General features: G+C 47.2%; 1 protein-coding gene across 3 annotated transcripts in view; it reads left to right on the top strand.

Annotated features, from left to right (window-relative positions):
• Positions 1 to 19,310, top strand: part of DNAI7 (dynein axonemal intermediate chain 7) — a 543,004-nt gene that overhangs the window by 314,077 nt on the left and 209,617 nt on the right. For all 3 annotated transcript variants that reach the window (XM_085652767.1, XM_085652765.1, XM_085652766.1), the window contains one exon: positions 2,093 to 2,267. In XM_085652767.1, the coding sequence (XP_085508893.1) occupies positions 2,093 to 2,267 (175 nt within the window). The remainder of the gene's footprint in view (positions 1 to 2,092; positions 2,268 to 19,310) is intronic.

The raw sequence follows: 19,310 nt of genomic DNA, 5'->3' as shown, positions 1-19,310 counted from the left end.
TTTTGGGCCATCTGTAGTCTGTGAATTACCGATTTGTTTGATCCCACATAGAGCACATTTCCGTAGTCAAGCCTTGATGTAATTAAGGCATTGACTACGGATTTTCTAGTCGCTTCTGGTAGCATCCAACAAATTTTCCGCAGCCATTTAATGATGGTGAAGCAGGTTGCTGCGACTTTCACTGATTGGGGATGCATTCATCAATTATGATGCATAAGTTACGGACTTGTGGTGAGGGGGATGGGAGATCACCCATTTTGCAAGGCCAATGTTGCTGGTTCCAGAGGCCTTTCTGTTTTCCCAACACCAGTACCTCCGTTTTCTCTCCATTTAATTTCAGAAACATCTTTTGCATCCATGATGGTATATTATTTAGGCCAGTTTTTAGAGTAGAGGGGGTGGTTGTGTTATGTGAAGATAGGGAGAAAATAATTTGAGAATCATCGGCATAGGAAAACATGGATAAGCCGGATTTCTAAGCCATCTCAGCCAATGGTCTTACATAAAGATTAAATAATAAAGGGTTGAGAATGGATCCCTGAGCAAAAGAATGAACTTCAGAGCTTGCAGTTTGGGAGAAAACTTGGAAGGTACGGTTGGAGAGGAAGGCAATAAGCCAATTTAGGGTGTCCCCTCCAATACCCTGTGATTTGAGTGTATTTATAAGCACCGTCTGGGATACAGTGTCAAAAGCGGCGCTCAAATCCAAAAGAATGAACGCCACTATGTCCCCGTTGTCTAGATGGTGACTTATGCCTTCCATAACCTCAAGTAGGGTGGTTTCAGTAGAAAAGCCCGCTCTGAAGCATGATTGAGAGGAATGGAGAAGGTGGTGTGTTGTGGAATACTCAGTTAAGTGAACATGAATATGTTTTTCTAAAATATTAGACAGCGCGGTTTAAAGATCTAGGAACAACATTCTTGCAGGGAAGCCATTACCTGTACTTAATCTGAGGATATAGAGAACTGAGACTAGTGCAATTTCTGTACCCCATTCCAGGTATAACTGCAATCTGGAACATATCTAGAAGACTATGATTTCCTAAGTGTTCTGTCTGATTTTGCCAAGCAATGGGAGCAATGAGATAGGTCTATAGCTCGAAGGGAGCATAGGATCAAGATAAGGTTTTTTAGAAAAGGTTTTGCTATGCTTTCATTCCATACCAGAATGAAATGGAAGATTTTATATATTAAATATTGCTGGACTGTCAGCATTCACCAACTTATGTAGCGTTTAGGGTGGGGGGGGCAAATTTCATTGAGCGAGTTAGAACTGACAAGAGAGTATACTAATTCCAATCACTTGTGGTTTTCATAGGTCTTACAATTTAAGATCTTTTCTCATCTTATATGGGAGCACTAGATGCTTGTCTAATGTTAAAGTTGCTTGTATTCTGATTAGAATATCTGGGTGAATCCTCTCACAGCGATGGTGTTGAAGGACTATCTGAATGGTAGTTAAGTAAAGGTTTACCTCCTACCACAAAGTGGACTTTTTCATGGGATTAAGCCAATGGTGTGTTACCCTGGGGACTGCACTTTGCAGTTCAAGATCAACAACTGATACCAGACCATCATTCCCCTCACGTTTCAAAAAGGTTTATGTCCTCATTGAAATTACCACTATCCCCAGCCAAACACTACACTCTTTGCTGATAACAATGTTTAATTGCATATTAACACAAATCGTTTATAGTATACTCAGCAACTTGTGGCTTTATTCTAAAGCTTGTTTATGATTATATTACAGAAATGCTAAAATTTGTTCAAACACTAAAATTTTGGTTGGTATCCAAATAACTTTTGCCCTTATTTTCTTAACCCTATACGACCTTTCTACGAGTGATTCGTTTTACATTTTTAGTTTCATTATCCTCCAATGTTTCCTTACAATATGTAGGCAAAGATTACAATGTGACTGGGTGTTTATATGTACCATATAATTTAAAGTTTATGAAGTGTCATGGGTAAGATCAAAAAAATGAAATAGCTATTGTCCATTTTACATGTGCATGACTTCTGTTTAGCAATGGTATACTCTGGCTTTTGGAGACTGGTACTAATTATTTAAAAATGTCCATTGTATTTTCAGTTAGTAGAAGGTTTGCAGTACTATCACTATCCTCCAAACACAGTAAGCAGCAGTGACTCCAAAGAAGAGAAAGAAAATGATCTTTCAACTTATCCTCCAGTTGGAATACATTTTAGGCTTCCTAGCAATGTGGTATTTTTCGAGGAACCGCAAATCGCAAGATGGGATATCAAAGGTATAGTAAATATCCATGTTTATCACTTCTGCCATCACAAGGCTCATTCTTTCAAATGTACGATTATCCCGCTACCTACACATGTTTTTGGTCTGGTCCTATGGCAGGTTGTAAAATTTAAGCCAATGCAAAGGTCTATTAAGTTGTGGGCCTTCGGAACTGTTGTATATCATTTTTAGATAATGAAGTCCTGTTCCTCTGAAGTCCTCTGAAGGATATCCTTTTAATTGATAAACATCAGAACAACTCTAGGTGCGTGCCAAACACATTTCAATTGGAAATGTTTTGATTTTGAAATTAATTTTACGCAGAAAAATGCCGGTCTAAATGTAGTATGTTCTGTTATTTTTTGTGAAGTTCAATAAGAATCATATTTTACATTAATACTTCACTTAAAGTAAGGAAACCCATTTTAAATCCACTAAAAAACAAAGCATGCACCACTCTTCAAAAAAATGTTTGCAATATGTATTTGTGTACAACTCTATAGCGCAAACCTAGCCAAAAGGCTTAAAGTCAGTGAGTAATAGGAGAGGGAGCTGATATGTGAACGCTTAGAACATTGGGATGCAGTGTTCTATAAAGAGGTGATTCTTCAACTGTGTGCTAAATTTTAGCAGTGTTGGTGGTCCCATTGTATGCAGGGATGCTGTTCCATATCGTGGATACATAGATTTCAACCAGCACATTGCAGATGGTGGACTTTGACGCCGCTGCTTTTGGGTACAATTATTGCCATGATTCATTTCTGAAGCTGAGGACTGCCTACACGTTTAATATGTATATTAACTGCTGTATTAAATGTTCCTTCTACACAAATATAGTCCTAAAATGGTCTCATGGATGTTTACATTTTTGAGACTGAAACGTTGACAATTTACACACATCAGCCCATATAAAGTAGAACTATTTGTATTACAATCCTTTGTATCCTTACTCTTATGCCTTATGTTAAAACAAGTTTTATTTTTCACCCCATGGAACCTTTTTGTGAATTTGAATATATCAGACACCTATAAGTCTTATCTGGTGATTTTCTTTATTTGTATGTGACCTTTCATTTATTTGTTTGTACTTCCTTGCTTTCTTGATATATATATATATATATATATATATATATATATATATATATATATTCACTGAAAAAACCATAGGTTTCACACATGTTATAGTTAGCGGAAATTTTACTGATAAAAAACCAATGAAATTCCCCCGTTATAGTTAGTGCAGGCAACTATAACTCACGCGACCGCAATCTTCTGCTGATGCTAATACTGTATTTAGACACTTATTTGCCCATGTCTTCTTCCATAAATTTTTAGCTATACATATATTACAAATATTTTTTTTTCATAAAGACACATATGTCATCAGCAGAGGATTGCGGTCACGTGAGTTATAGTTGCCTGCACTAACTATAACGGGGGAATTTCATTGGTTTTTTATCAGTAAAATTTCCGCTAACTATAACATGTGTGAAACCTATGTTTTTTTCAGTGAATTTGCAAGGTTTTTTAAATGCTAATTCCTAACTATAACGTGTGTGAAACCTATGGTTTTTTCAGTGAATTTGTACGTTTTTTTAAATGCTAAGTTACTTTACGCCATTCGTGGCGTGCGCGCCCACTTAACGCAGTTCGTTCCGTGCGCGCACGGTGCGCTTCGCGCACCGTGCGTGCACAGTGAGCAAGCGGTGCGCTTTGCGCACCGCGTGCCCACTTTACGCAGTTAGTGCCGTGCACGCACGGTGGGCACGCGGTGCGCTACGCGCACCGCGTGCCCACGTTACGCTAGATGGGCCATGTACGCACGATGCACTTCGCGCACCGTGCGCACGTGGAGGACATATGATGCGCTTCGTTGTGAAAGGTAATATTTTAATTTTTCAAATTTGTGATATGCAATGCACAAATGGTGCCCTTCGGGCAACATTTGCACATGGGGTGGGGAGAGTATGGATAATTTTTTTTTTAAAATACTTTTTACCGTACGCGTACGGTAAGCGTAATCGGCGAAATTATCGAAAAAATTAAAATTCCGTTTTTGGCATTGGGGGATCTTTGGGGACTCCCTCAACATGGCTAGGTGCTTAGGAGCTGTCGAAACAGCCCCTTTACATGTTTTTGTCCTTTGTTTTTTAATCCCCACTCAGAGTGCGAGAGAGAAAATGGCGGCCGCCGCTTCCTGGTTTCGACCGATTCGAATGTTTACTAAGATCTAACAGCCAATCAGAATCGCGCTCGCGCACGTCACCGTACGCGTACGGTAAGCGCACCGTAAGCGCACCGTAAGCTGGCTCAGATATATATATTGATTTAAAGGCTATTTTCTCAGAATCTACTGAACAGATTTACACCAAACATACAAAAGGCACTTCCTTGACCTGTAGACTACCTCTCTGCCAAATTTCAAGGAACTCTGTTCAGCCGTTCGGGCTGTAGCTGTGTCTAAAGGTCCTATGGAAAAATGCATGGGAAAAACGCGTTTTGGGACCCCCCTTTTATCTCAGCCCCCGCTTGACAAAACCCCCCAAGACTTTCAGGGTAGGAGCGGAGCGTAGCGCCCCATTAGTTTTGAAAATTTCGCGAGGATTCGTCGACCGGCGCCAAAGTTATTCAAAATAGAATGTTGCGGTTTTCCTATGGAAACAGGGTCCTAACTATAACTACCTACTGGCGACCGCCAGTAGGTAATATATATATATATATATATATATACTAAGTACTAAAACTAATATGACCAGCATGCCACTGCGTCTATTAGGGAGAGACTCTTCATTTAAATAAATCACATGTTCTTGAATCCCGTTTCTCGTCCCTGTGCTGCCAGTGAAGAAGAGCTGATACAAGCTCGAAACGTGTATGGCAGTAAGTGTGCACATCGCTGGACTGCTACTTACCTGTGTATATGGATTACCACGCCGAGTTGTGGCTTCGCCAGTTGGGGACAACTTTGTGTTTTTATGTTAAGCGGCGGGTCCAGCCGCAGCGAAGCCCCACCGCGACACATGTGGGACCTCTTTGCAGGATACTAAGAGGCATTGAGGGACGGCGCGGCCAACGCAGGCAAGATGTATTTATGCAAGCAAGGCAGTGAGTGCATGCCCAACCGGGTGTTTATTTTTTAACTTGGAGGCAGGTACAGAGCCACTTGGTTAATGAACATTGAGTAGTGGTGGCAGTTATTGAGACTATTATGACCAGCATGCCACTGCGCCTGTTAGGGCGGGACTCTTTATTTAAATAAATCACATGTTCTTGAATCCCGTTTTCTGTCTCCTTGCCGCCAGTGAAAAAGAGCTGTTACAAGCTCGAAACGCGTATGGCAGTAAGTGTGCACATCGCTGGACTGCTACTTACCTGTGTATATGGATTACCACGCCGAGTTGTGGCTTCGCCAGTTGGAGACAACTTTGTGTTTTTATGTTAAGCGACGGGTCCAGCCGCAGCAAAGCTCCACCGCGACACATGCGGGACCTCTTTGCAGGATACTAAGAGGCATTGAGGGACGGCGCGGCCAACGCAGGCAAGATGTATTTATGCAAGCCAGTCAGTGAGCGCATGCCCAACCGGGTGTTTATTTTTTAACTTGGAGGCAGGTACGGAGCCACTTGGTTAATGAACATTGAGTAGTGGTGGCTGTTACTAAGACTACTTTGACCAGCATGCCACTGCGCCTATTAGGGCGGGACTTTTTATTTAAATAAATCACATGTTCTTGAATCTCATTTCCTGTTTCCTTGCTGCCAGTGAACAAGAGCTGATACAAGCTTGAAACGCGTATGGCAGTAAGTGAGCACATCACTGGACTGCTACTTACCTGTGTATATGGATTACCACGCCGAGTTGTAGCTTTGCCAGTTGGGATGGTGGTGGGCAGTGCTGTATGGGTTGGTGATTGGGTACGTGAGTGGCAGTACGGGTGATTTATTGGTTGTCTGAGTACCTGTTTGAGTGTGTGAGGGGGTGTGTGACTGCCTGCATTGATGAGTGAGAGGGTGAGTCAGTGGCTGTATAGGTTAGTGAGTGCTTCTATGAGCGGCTGTATGGGGGACTGAGTGTGTATATGGATGAGTTGTGGGTGAATGGATGTGTCAGTAGTATATGGATGAGTAACTGCATATATGAAAGGCAGCATAGGTGAGTGTTGGAGTATATGAATGACTGGATGTGTGACTGAGTGATTGCGAGAGTGGCCATATGGGTGAGTGTGTGCATGTGTCAGTGACTGTGTAGGTGAGTGAATATGTGAGTGAGTATGTGTTAATATCCATATGAATAAGTGAGTGGGTGTGTGTATAATCGCATAGGTGAGTAAATGGCTGTGTAATTGACTATGGGTGAGTGACTAGATTTGTGAGTAGCTCTATGGGTGACTGACAGTGTGTTAGTGGCTGTATGGGTGTATGAGTGGATATATCAGTGGCTGTATTGGTCAGTGAGTTGGTTATGCATGGCTGTATAGGTGAGTGTGTGCTTGTGTCAGTGACTGTATAGGTGAGTATGTTTAGTATCTGTATGAATAAGTGGGTGTATGTATAACTGTATAGGTGAGTAAGTGGCTGTGTGATTGACTTTATGGGTGTGTGAGTAGCTCTATGCGTGACTGACAGTGTGTGAGTGGCTATATGGGTATATGAGTGGATATATTAGAGGCTGTATTAGTGTGTTGAGTTGGTGTATGTGTGGCTGTATGGGTGACTGAGTGAATGTGTGTGTGTAGACCTATGAATGAGCAAGTGGGTGTGTAAGTACTAGTATGGGTGTGTCAATCGTTTTGAGAATGGTAGTGTGTTAGTTGGTGTGGGGGTATGAAAGGTTATATTGGGGTGTGAGTAGGGGTGTCAGAGATTCTGTGGTGATGCCATTTGAGATGTCATCAGTGATGTCACTGAACAAGTCATGAGTGATGTAATATGTGAGGTCATAAGCAGTGCATTGCGAGGGCACAAGTTATAGTTAGCTCAGCACTTTTTTCTTGGGACTTGGTGAAGCTGTGTCCCAAGATGGCTGCCAACACTTCCTCGTTAAAGTGTTGGCAGCCAATCAGAGCAGTGCGTTTCCCTGCACAAGCTCATCTTTTTTCGTGAAGACTTCGCAACCAGAGATATCACTATAATTTTCAACTTCAATTTCTCAACAACACACCAAATAAGCAAAATGTACTTCCTTGAACCAACATCTACCTCCCTGACAAATTTGGTGTAAGTCCGCTCAGCGGTTCGGGCTGTAGCTGTGGCTAAAAATTCTCATGGGAATTAACATTACAAATGCACCCTTATTTTGCGCCCGAATTTCTCAGTCCCCACTGCACAGATCAGCCCCACACTTTTCATGACACACAGAACCTACCTTGACATTTTTGGGGGAAATTTTCATGAAGATTGGTCAAACGACACCAAAGTTATAGCCAAGTCACAAAATGCTTTCCCTATGGAAACTAGGTTCTAACTAACTACCTACTGGCAACCACTAGTAGGATAGAAATAAAAAAAAAAATATATATATATATATATATATATATTTTTTTTCCCCAAGAAACCTTTGTATCTTGCGCCGTATACCTATAAAAAGAATAACTCACACTCCAGGATGGTAGTCACTCAATTATTGTATTTGAATCAACTGCAATGCGTTTCGACCACAAGGTCTTTTTCAAAGCCAGTTTGCACAAACAACAAACCACCATTTTAATGTCATCAGTGATGTCATTAGCGATGTCATTTGAGATGTCATCAGTGATGTCACTGACCATGTCATGAGTGATGTAATATGTGACATCATCAGCAGTGCATTGCGGGGGCACAAGTTATAGTTAGCTCAACTAACTATAACGGCCTAATTTATAACTATAACGTAGTAGTCACGTTTGTCCAGTGGTGCAGAAAGGGGGCTGAGCCTCCGACCAGCGCTCAGCAATTCCACTGTGTAGGACGTACAGGAGGTACCAGGAGGGCTACTTGGCCCCTAAAGTCCCTCAGGAGTAAAGTGGACTTCGTCCCCCAGCCGGTAGTGTGCCATGTGGTGCATTTGCAGAGTGGTGGAGAAAAGAGGGCGTGGCCTCCGAAGACCTCTTAGCAATACCAGTGTGTGGGACTTACTGGAGGTAACAGGAGGGGTAGTTGGCCCCCAAGGACAACCTTGGGCGCCAACTACCCCTCCTATTACCTCCAGTAAGTCCCACACAGCAGGATTGCTAAGTTCTCAAAGCAGGTCACCCCCGTTTGCCCACCAGTCTGCAAACGTGCTTGGTGGTGCACTCTTGGATGGGAAATAAAGTCCTCTTTGCTGCTGGGGGTTGTTAGGGGCCGTCTAGCCTACCAGACACCAAAAGTAAGCCCCAGATAGTGGGATTGCTGAGACGTGGACACAGGCCACTTCCCCTTTCTCCACCACTCTGTAAACGCGCCTATCGGTGTGCTATTGGTTGGGCGATGAAGCCCCCTTGCCTCCTGAGGGTCCCTTGGGGCCAACTAGCCCTCCTGTTATCTCTACAAAGACCGACACAGCTAGATTGCTGAGACTGGTCCAAGGCCACGCCCTCTTTTTACACCACTCCGGAATTGTGCCTCCTGGCGCACTTCTGCTCGGGGGCTGAAGTCCACTTTAGTCCTGTGGTCCTCAGGACACAAGAGGACCTCATCGCCCCAGCAGCAATGCACCAAGAAGCGCGTTTGCACAGTGGTGTAAAAAGGGGCAAGGCCTCAGACCTCCTCTCAGCAATTCCACTGTGTGGGTCTTACTGGAGGTACCTGGTGGGCTAGTTGGCCACTAAGGACCCTTAAGATTGTAGGGGACTTAATCCCCCCACCCAGGCCAAGTGGTGCAGGGAGGGTGCGGGCCCTCTGGTGAGCCTCTTCTCTTAATATTTTTTGGGGCCCGCGGACCCCATCCCCCAGGGCCTGATACTTTTTTTTAAATAGGAAGGGGGCCATGTGGCCCTCCTCCCGAGGCCGATTTTGGCCCTGGGACCCCATTCCCCGGGGGATGGCCACATATGTTTTTAAATGTTCTGTCATTAGCAATAAAAGGAGGGGGACCGCCCTACTGAGACCATTATTGGCCCAGGTACCCCATCCCCCAGGGCCTGGCCTCAACGTTGGGGACCGTAAGGGGAGCTCCAATACCCCCGCGGTCCCTACCAGCTCCCCGCCTCCTGCAGGAGCCGCCATTGCTTTTGAGCGAAGGGAACTGCTGATATGCAGCTCCCTTTGCCCAAAAGCAATTCTGCTTTGCTTCCTGGAAGCAAAGCAGTGTTTGCTATGACAGAGCGGGAGCTGTGCCTGCCATAGCAAACTGCAATGTCCCACGGGGGGCACCCTGGGACATTGCTGGAGCACGGCCCCCCTCCCTTCATGATTAAAGCCCCGGGGATGTTGTGGTCCCCGGTGGTCTGCAACTCACCCGCACCCTTAATTTAAGTTTGCGCCAGGGATGTGGTGTTCTCCAGAGCAGTGTGGGGAGGGGCAGGAGCACCCCCACACACACACTTTTAGTACAAATTTAAGCACTGGGAGGTGGCAGTCCCTGGGGTTTGGGGGGGCCCGCGAGGCCCCCTGTGCATTAATAATTAAAACCCTGGGGAGGTGGCGGTCCCCGGGGCGGCCGGGGGCCGCTTGCTCTGCATATTATTAATCATGCCCTCGCATATATTTTCATCATTGCCCCCGGGACCTGAACCACACGGGGGCTTATTAAAAGGAAGCGCAGGACACTGCGCTTTGTTTTATTTACATTTTTTCAGTGGGATTCACGCACAGTACGCAATTCCCGCCAAAAAAAAATAATTTATTTTTTCGGCCCATGGGGTCCCCTGAGCAGGGCTAGGGGGTCAGGGTGTTTCTACACTGCCTTATCTTGTTTTTCCACCTTTTTTCTTGTGACTCGGATCATATTTACCAGGCAGCACTACGCCACTTTTTTGGGCTTAAAGCTTAATGCTGCCTTGTAAATGTCATTTTCTTTGCAGTGGGTTTTGCAGTGGGTTTTGCAGGGGGCATTCCCAGCAACAACCATGGCCTCCTTTTTGACACTGCCCGAGATTTATAAGAAATTGTAACTCTGAGGTAGAGCCAAAAACTTACACCTCTCCAGGGGAGATGTAAGGGAGGCACAACAAGGAGAAATATCTTTACTTCTCCTCATTTTTCCTTTTTACTATGTGTGCTGAATTCTGCAGCTCACATACAAAGAGGAAAAAGCCTCTTCTGATTGTTTTTGTGGAAGAAGGTTTACTTCCTGCATAAAAATAGTCATCCCCGCAACACAGGCACCCTTGCACCATGGTGCAAAGGTGGCACCTGCATTGGCACACAGAAGCCCCTTGTGCGCCAGCGCATGGGAAAAGGACAGGAATGTGCCGTTATCTGATAGATACAGCACATTCATGCCCTTTTCTTTTGCCATGGGGCAGCCCAGCAGGAAGGCCTGCGACGCTGCTCTACGGCAAAAATGAATAAATGTGGCATTTTCAGACTGGCAAGTTTAAGACTAACTTTATTAAAAGATGAATTTTTAAATTGTGAATCCAGAGACACCAAATTCCAATTTTTCTATCAGCTCTCATTTGACAGATACACTTGTAAGGGGTTACAAGGCATATCTAAGCCTAACCTATGGGAGAGATAGACCTTGCTGTAGTCAATAACTAAATTAGCAGTATTTCAATACCAGGACATATAAAACACAACAGCACATGTCCTACGTTTTAAAATCTGAAAGAAACGGTTAGTTATAGATTCCTTACCTTAGAATTACCCCCAGGCGTCAGATTGGATCCGGAAAGTTTCTTCGTCAGCAGTACCCCTGCGCGTCGGAAGGTGGTGTCGGGCGACTCCGCATTCATTGTTGGCGTCGTGGTCGCCGGGATGACGTTGCGGTAGCTACATAGGCGTCGCCCTCGCACGCTGACGTCAGTTCTTTCTTTTTTCGCGCCAGCAAGCGCAGATCCGGAGAGAGCGCTACCTCTAGTCACTTTTTGACTGACTTTTTATCAACTTTTGTCGACTTAGTTTTTTTAGTCCATCTACTCCTGGTGCACGAGGGATGCCCGTCTTCAAGGCTTGCAGTTCCTGTAACCGACTGATGTCGGTGGTGGATCCGCACCGTGTGTGCCTCTACTGCCTGGAGCACGAGCACGACCCCGAGTCGTGCTCCGGCCGCCGGACCATGGCCCGAAGTCTTTGTGGGAGCGACCCCTGCCCAGCTTCGTCAGTTTTATGAAGCAATGTACGCCATCTTTGGGTAGCCCGACTCCACTCACGCGCCTTCAGGCCCCATGGATTCGGCTGGAGGCCCTGGGCCTTCGCCGCCGGTGGCATCGGCGCCGCAGGGTCCCCTTGGATCCAGGCCTGAATCCAGATCGGCACCGGTCGACCTCGTTACACCTCCCCCGGCGCCAATTCCACCGGCACCACGTCCGCAGCCGGCATCGGCTGTGTCCCCAGCCGACATTGACCCCAGCCTCCACCTCGAGGAAGACACGGAGCCGGACCGACATCGACCGACACAGGACCCGGCACCGACGGGTACTTTTCTGCCCCTGTTCTACCCTGGCTATTTGAGACCAGATTGGCAGCCAGAGGAGGGTGAGGAGGACTGGGAGGGGTCTGGGGACTCTTTAACTGACCAGTTAGGTTATGAACCGGACTGGAGGAGACAACATGCCAAGGTTTGGATACCTACCCAGACATTGGCTTGTTGTCTCCTCCTACTGTGCCCTCGGAGGAGGGAGTGTCATAGGCAGTGGTGTTGCGTAGGGCGGCCGAGGCTCTCCACCCCGAGCTACCTATGGTGGCAGTCAGGACTAACCTCCTAACAGGTTGTCCAACCGGCAGCGAGCTCTTCGGAGCCCCGGCTGCCATTTAATTAAGCCCTCATGGACTGCCTTTTGGGCAGCTGGTCCAGGCCCAACACAGGGGCTCCTGTGTACAGGGTGATTGCCCGACGCTACCACCTGGCCCCGGGCAACCCCACTTTCCTCTCCCAACATCCCACCCCTGAGAGCTTGGTGGTCCAAGCCTCCACCTCCAAGGGCACATTCCCTACCGCTCCACCTGATAGGGAATCCAAAAAGCTGGACCATCTTAGGAAGAAGATGTTTTCTTCCTCCAGCTTGGGACTGCGGTCGGTAAACACTGCATGTCTGTTGGGCCGTTACACCCACTCCGTGTGGGATACGGTTGCGCAAGTGCTGCCTCAGTGCCCTGAGGAGGCTCGGCCTGTGCTCTCTCGACCAGTTGCCGAATGGAGAGACGCAGCGAAGTTTACCATCCGCTGTGGGCTGGATACCGCCGATTCACTAGGCAGGTCGATTTCCAAGCCGGTAGGCCTTCGACGCCTGGTTGAGGTCAACTGGTTTTACAGGGGATGTCCAATCCACTCTTATGGACATGCCCTTTGATGGCCGTCGCCTTTTTGGCGACAAGGCAGACAATGCGCTGGAGCGCTTTAAGGACTCTCGGGCTACGGCCAGGTCCTTGGGCCTCTCCACCACCCATCCTGTGCAGTCTGCCTTTCGCCCCTTTTGTGGCTACGGAAGGGGTGCCCCGCCACATCCCGCCCAGAGCCACAGGCCGGCGCAAGCTGTTCAGCCTCTGTGTGGCCGGGAACGTGGGAACCAGCCCTGTGGTTCTGGGGGCCAGCGGCTGGGCCAGTCCACCACAGCCCTCTCTGCAGCAGCCTCCAAACCCACCTAGTCCGACCTTTCAGGGCCACCAAACGCCAGTGGGCGGCAGGATTCGCCTTCACCTCCCCCACAGGCGCACCATCACATCGGACAGGTGGGTTTTGCAAATAGTCCGAAGGGGCTACTCCCTCCCATTCAAGACTACCCCTCCATCCATGCCACCTCAGTACCATCACATGTCAGAGGATCATCTGGCCCTTCTCCAACAGGAAGTTTCGGCACTCTTGGCCAAGGGAGCCATCGAGCGCGTTCCTGTCCCAGAAGTAGGCCGTGATTGCTATTCCCACTACTTTCTGTTGCCCAATAAAGACAAAGGCCTGCATCCTATCTTGGATCTCAGGCACGTTAACCGCTTCCTCCGGAAGGAGTAGTTCAAAATGTTGACGCTCGCTCAGGTCCTGTCTGCCCTCAAACCATGAGACTGGATGTTAGCGCTGGACTTGCAGGGCGCTTACTTTCACATCCCTGTCCTCCCAGCACACCAGCGTTACCTGCGGTTCACGGTAGGCGATGAACATTTTCAGTTTACCGTGCTCCCCTTTGGCCTTACCAGCACCCCTCGGGTGTTCACGAAAGTGATGGCGGTGGTCGCAGCTCATCTACGCAGATCAGGGGTTCCAGTCTTCCCCTATCTTGATGACTGGCTGTTAAAGGCGGGCTCGCCCCAGGCTGTCGTCTCCCACCTCCAGACAATGGCCGATGTCCTGCATTTGCTGGGGTTTTCCATCAACGTGTTGAAGTCACACCTGACTCCCTCTCAGAAGCTCCTCTTCATCGGAGCGGTTCTGGACACTACGCAATTTTGGGTCTACCCTCCGAACAATGAGTCCGGGATATTCGGGCTATGATTCTGATCTTTCAGCCTCTATCCCGGGTTTCGGTCAGGATGACCCTCAGGCTACTGGGTCTGATGGCCTCCTGCATCCTACTGGTGGACCATGCCAGATGGCATATGTGGGCTCTACAGTGGGACCTGAAGTTCCAGTGGGCCCAACATCAGAGGAACCTGTCCGATGGCGTCCAGATTTCGGAAGGCATTGCACACTGATTGCAGTGGTGATAACAAACCAGGATTGGGTCGACAGCAGATTCCTCTTCCTTCCTCAACCAGAGTTCACAGTGGTGACCAAAGCATCACTTCTGGAATGGGGCGGCCACATGGGGGAGGCGGAGATCAGAGGCCTCTGGTCTCCGGCGGAGTCCGAGCTCCATATCAACCTTCTGGAGCTTCGGGCGATTAGTCTTGCACTCAAAGCATTCCTTCCTTCTGTACGGGGAAGAATAGTGCAGGTGCTCATGGACAACACCACCGCCATGTGGTACTGCAACAAACAGAGCGGGGTGGGGTCGTAGGCCCTATGCCAGGAGGCCGTCCGCCTCTGGACATGGCTGGAACATCAGGGCATATCCCTGGTGGTTCACAATGGCAGGTTCCCTGAAGGCCAGGGCGGACAAACTCAGTCGCAGGTGCATGATGGATCACGAATGGCGTCTTCACTCGGAGGTGGTGCAATGTCTCTTTCGGCATGGGGAGATCCTTGGTTATATCTATTCACCACCGAAGAGAACGTGCAATGTCAGCAGTTCTGCGCGTTGGAATTTCCAAGGCAGCACTCGCTAGGTGACGCTTTTCGTGGAGTTGTGGTCGTCTATAAGCCTTTCCGCCTATGCCACTTCTGCCCATAGTGCTGAAGAAGATCAAGCGCGACCGGGCCCAAGTCATTCTTGTGGCTCCGGATTGGGCACGAAGAGTCTGGTATCCCGAGGTGCTCAACATGGCCATCGATCCTCCAATCTGACTGCCTCTTCGGGAGGATCTTTTGTCGCAGCAGCAGGGAACAGTCCTCCACCCGAACCTGTACAGCCTCCACCTCCTTGCACGGAGATTGAGCGGCGGCAGTTGACGTCATTTGACCTGCCTCCCAAAGTCTGCAATGTTCTTTTGGCAGCCAGGCGTCCCTCCACTAAGACGCCTCCTACGTAAGACCTTCAAATTGATCCCCCTTGAACACAGAAAGACCGTCACTCACGCCCTGATCACCAGCAGACTCGACTACAGCAACGCGCTCTACGCCGGAATGAACAAAAACCTCACCCGCAAGCTACAGAACATCCAGAACGCCGCCACATGACAGGTCCTTAACCTGCCAAGTCACTGCCACATCTCCCAGCACCTGCGCACACTCCACTGGATCCCCATCAAGGCCTGAGTCACCTTCAAGATGCTCACCCATGCACACAAGGCCCTCCATGACACCGTGCCAGCATGCCTGAACAGCCGACTCAATTTTCACGCACCCCAAAGGACCCTACGATCAGCCCAACTCTACAACGCTGTGGTCCCCCACACCAGAAAGACCAGATCGGGAGGCCGCTCCTTCTCCTTCCTCGCGGCCAGAGCCAGGAACGCCCTTCCTCTCCACCTCCGACAGACAAAATCTCTTCCCATCTTCATAAGAAACCTCAAAACCTGGCTCTTTGACAGACCCCCTCCTTGATGGACTGGAACCTGCATCCCTCCCTACCCCCAGCACCTTGACACCCTTACGGGTGAGTAGTAGCGCTTAACAAACGCCTGATTGATTGATTGATTGATTGACGGTATGCGCCTGCAGCTGGAACAATTGTGTGGCATGGTGCACAGCAAAGGCTGTGGATCCCCTTTTCACCCCTCTTTCTGAGGTTCTCTTGTTCCTTCTATCATGGCTCTACTCTGGGCACTCTAAAGGGCTACCTCTCGGCCATTTCAGCCTTCCTTAGGCTTCCTGATCAGCCTTCTCTTTTCAAGTCCCCCTGTTGTAAATAGATTCCTTAAGGGCATTACTCATCTTTTTCCTCCTGTTCCCTTCGTAATGCCCCAGTGGGAATTGAACTTGGTTCTTACATATCTTATGTGCGCTCCCTTTGAGCCGCTACATAACTGTCCTCTCAGACTTCTCACTTTGAAAACTGCCTTTCTGGTGGCCATCACCTCTATACGCAGGGTGAGAGAGCTACAAGCGCTTTCTTCTAAGCCTCCCTTTCTGGCTGTCCATCCGGACAAGGTCATCCTTAGAACTCGACCTACCTTTCTTCCCAATGTGGTTACTTCTTTCCACACTAGCCAAACCATCACTTTGCCCACCTTCTTCCCGCCTCCGCATCCTTCGAAAGGGAGGCTCCATCGTTTGGATCCAAAACGTGTGCTATCCTTCTACTTGGATCGCACCAAACAATTCAGGGTGGACGACCAGCTCTTTGTTGGTTACGTGGGCGCTAAGAAAGGTTGGACCGTGCACAAACGGACCATTTCCAGATGGGACGTTCTGTGCATTAAAGCCTGCTATTCTTTGGCGAAGAAGGAGCCTCCAGTGGTAATGCACCCCCATTCCACCAGGGCGACGGCAGCTACCACTGCTTTGGGACGAGGAGTCCCCCTAAATGATATCTGTCAGGCAGCTACATGGGCATTGCTGCACACATTCACCAAACACTACTGCCTAGACAGCCAAGTCCGTAGAGACAGCTTCTTTGACCGTTCTGTTCTTCAGGAGTTTCTGGTGTGAACTTAGTTCGCAGACCCCAGGTTGGTATTGCTGGGGTATTTATTCTAAGATAAGGAATCTATAACTAACTGTTTTTTTCAGATGAACAATTTAGTTACCTTTGGTAACTATATATCTGTAAGAAACGTAGGTTAGTTATGGATTCCATACCGCCCCATCCATCCTCCCGCTCTTCTGCGAACTGACTTCTAGGGTTAAGGTCTTCCTTTCAGTGCCCTAGTTTTGTGCACCAGTGGTCTGTGTCTTGCATGGCTCTGCGCTTCTAGCGTGGAAAGTCGTGTACAGAACTGACGTCAGCGCACGTGAGCAGCATCTATTTAGCTACCACGACATCATCCCGGCGACCAGACGCCAACGCCGAACGCTGAATCAACCGACGCCACCTTCTGACACGCAGGGGTACTGCTGACGAAAAAACTATCCGGATCCAGTCTGATGCCTGGGAGTAATTCTAAGGTAAGGAATCTATAATTAACCTATGTTTCTTACAGATATATCTTTACCAAAGGTAAGTAACTTGTTCTATACTGCAATCTGCCCATGGGGCTACCTAGGATCTACCTTAGGGGTACCTTACATGTAATAAAAGGGAAGGTTTGGGCCTAGCAAGTAGGTGTGCCTGCCAGGTCGAAATGGCAGTTTAAAACCACCCATAGACAATGCAGTGGCAGGCCTGAGACATTTTTTCAGGGCTACTCATGTAGGTGGCACAATCAGTGCGGCAGGCTTACTAGTAGCATTTGATTTACAGGCCCAGTGCACACACAGTGTAATGTGCCAGGGTCTTACTAGTAAGTCAAATATGCCAACTATGGAGAAAACAATTACAATTACATTTTAGACATGGAGCACTCACACTTTAGCCCTGGTCAGCAGTGGTATAGTGCCCAGAGTCCTAACACCCCCAAAAACGAAATGCAGCTTACATTCAAAAACAGGAGATCAGATACAAAAAAAACCAGGTGAAACCATGCCGAAAGATGCCAGGTCTAAAATACTAACATATACACACACACTTATATTCATGAATATATATATATTCGCGGATGGGAGCGAAACGCGTCAATGGCGGACACTATGTCCGATGACTTCCTTGGATACTATAATGCCGAATAAACCTGCACCTGCATTGGATTATCTTTTGGTCCTGATTTATTGAGCGGATTCTGTCCTAAGAGGTCCTCGCCAGATAAACCCCGTTTGAGATCGTATGCGGCGGGGCTGTAACCGTTTCTTGATATATCTATCTATCTATCTATCTATCTATCTATCTATCTATCTATCTATCTATCTCTCTCTCTCTCTATATATATATATATATATATATATATTAAAAAAAGAAAAAAGAGAAAAGGAATGAAATGAAACGTATTATGAACAGAATAAGATGCATTTGACCCACTATAAGATTGCCGCCATGTAGGATTTTAAATGGTCTGTCTTTATTTTTATTTTTATTTTGTTGAGCAGATAACGACGACCAATAGTCGGATATAATACTAACTAAATAATCAGTAAAGTGCAATTACCCAAGAATATCGCCAGGTCCCGGGGCAAATCTATCTTTATATATTGAGGAGGGGGGCGCACACGGCTCCACTTCCCAGGCCATTTACGGCCCCAGGTACCACCACCTCCTCAGGGCAAGGCCCCCCCTGTTGTAGTCATTAATGCCCTGAGGACTGCCACCCACCAAGGCTGGCTCCCTATGTCCAACGGTGCCTGCCATTGGGACATAGATGCCTACTTTCACTTGGCAGGAGCTTTGACATCTTTCACCAAACAAGAGCAAACAACAAGTCCCCTCCCAGCAGGGAGGAGCAGGAAAACTGCTCCCTCTCGCTGAGAGCAGACTTTTCATCTATTGCCCTGCCCACTCTCCAGTGGGCAGGAAAATAGATGCAAAAAATTGCATCTATGCAATGTCAACAGTGATGTCATGAGTTATGTCACTGACCATGTCATGGGTTATGTAATATGTGAGGTCATAAGCATTGCATTGCGGGGGCGTACATTATAGTTATCTCAGCCGGATATAACTGATGAATTTCTATGATTTTGTGCTTGTAATGTCCCTTTAATATTTTTTTCAGTGACAATATATATTCCTTTTGTTATCGAAACTATTTACTTTTTCTTAGAGTAGCAAAAACTACTTACCTGTCCTTTTTATATGCCCTTAAAAGGTTCTTCTACATAAAGGATATTCATCAATTGTGTTGGCTTGAGTAAATCCTGAATGACCAATCTAAAAGTTATCCCAAAAAATAATTTAGAAGAATTTGTTCATGAGTTCATTGTTGTTCACATTATTCACGTATCTCCCAAGGGAATATTGGGTCACCCTGTTTTGTTCTTGTTGGCTTTGTAAATTATGCAGATATTTTTAAAGATGGTGTGAGCTTGCAATTGGAGCCATCAGGAAGGGGATGATGTGATCATGTTTCTTCAGACTTTAGATGAGACGTGCCCACAGCATTAGGCTAACGCTAGGGGGTGCCAGTGTGGAGTGTGAGAGACCATAGAGTAGGGCATTACCACCATCCAGATACAAGAGTATAAGAGCTTGAACAACAGTTCTGAAGTCCTTTTCTTTAAGAAGCGGTTTGACTTTCTTTAGAAGAGAGAGCTAGAACCAGGCCTTTTTTCTTGTTTTTATGGCAATTTGTTCCTTGAGGGAGCAGTCAGTGTCAAGGGTGAATCCAAATGATTTGGCATTCAATGAGAGTTGTGGTTCAAAACGGTCAATGTTCATGTCATTGAGACAGATTTATACTGTATTTTTTTTTTTATAGGAATTTGGTCTTCTCTG

The sequence above is a fragment of the Triturus cristatus genome, chromosome 4_1 (assembly GCF_964204655.1).
Source record: "Triturus cristatus chromosome 4_1, aTriCri1.1, whole genome shotgun sequence".
In the NCBI taxonomy this organism is placed as follows: Eukaryota; Metazoa; Chordata; class Amphibia; order Caudata; family Salamandridae; genus Triturus; species Triturus cristatus.
The sequence above is the reverse complement of the archived record's forward strand: the minus strand, read 5'-3'. Positions and strand labels throughout refer to the sequence as shown.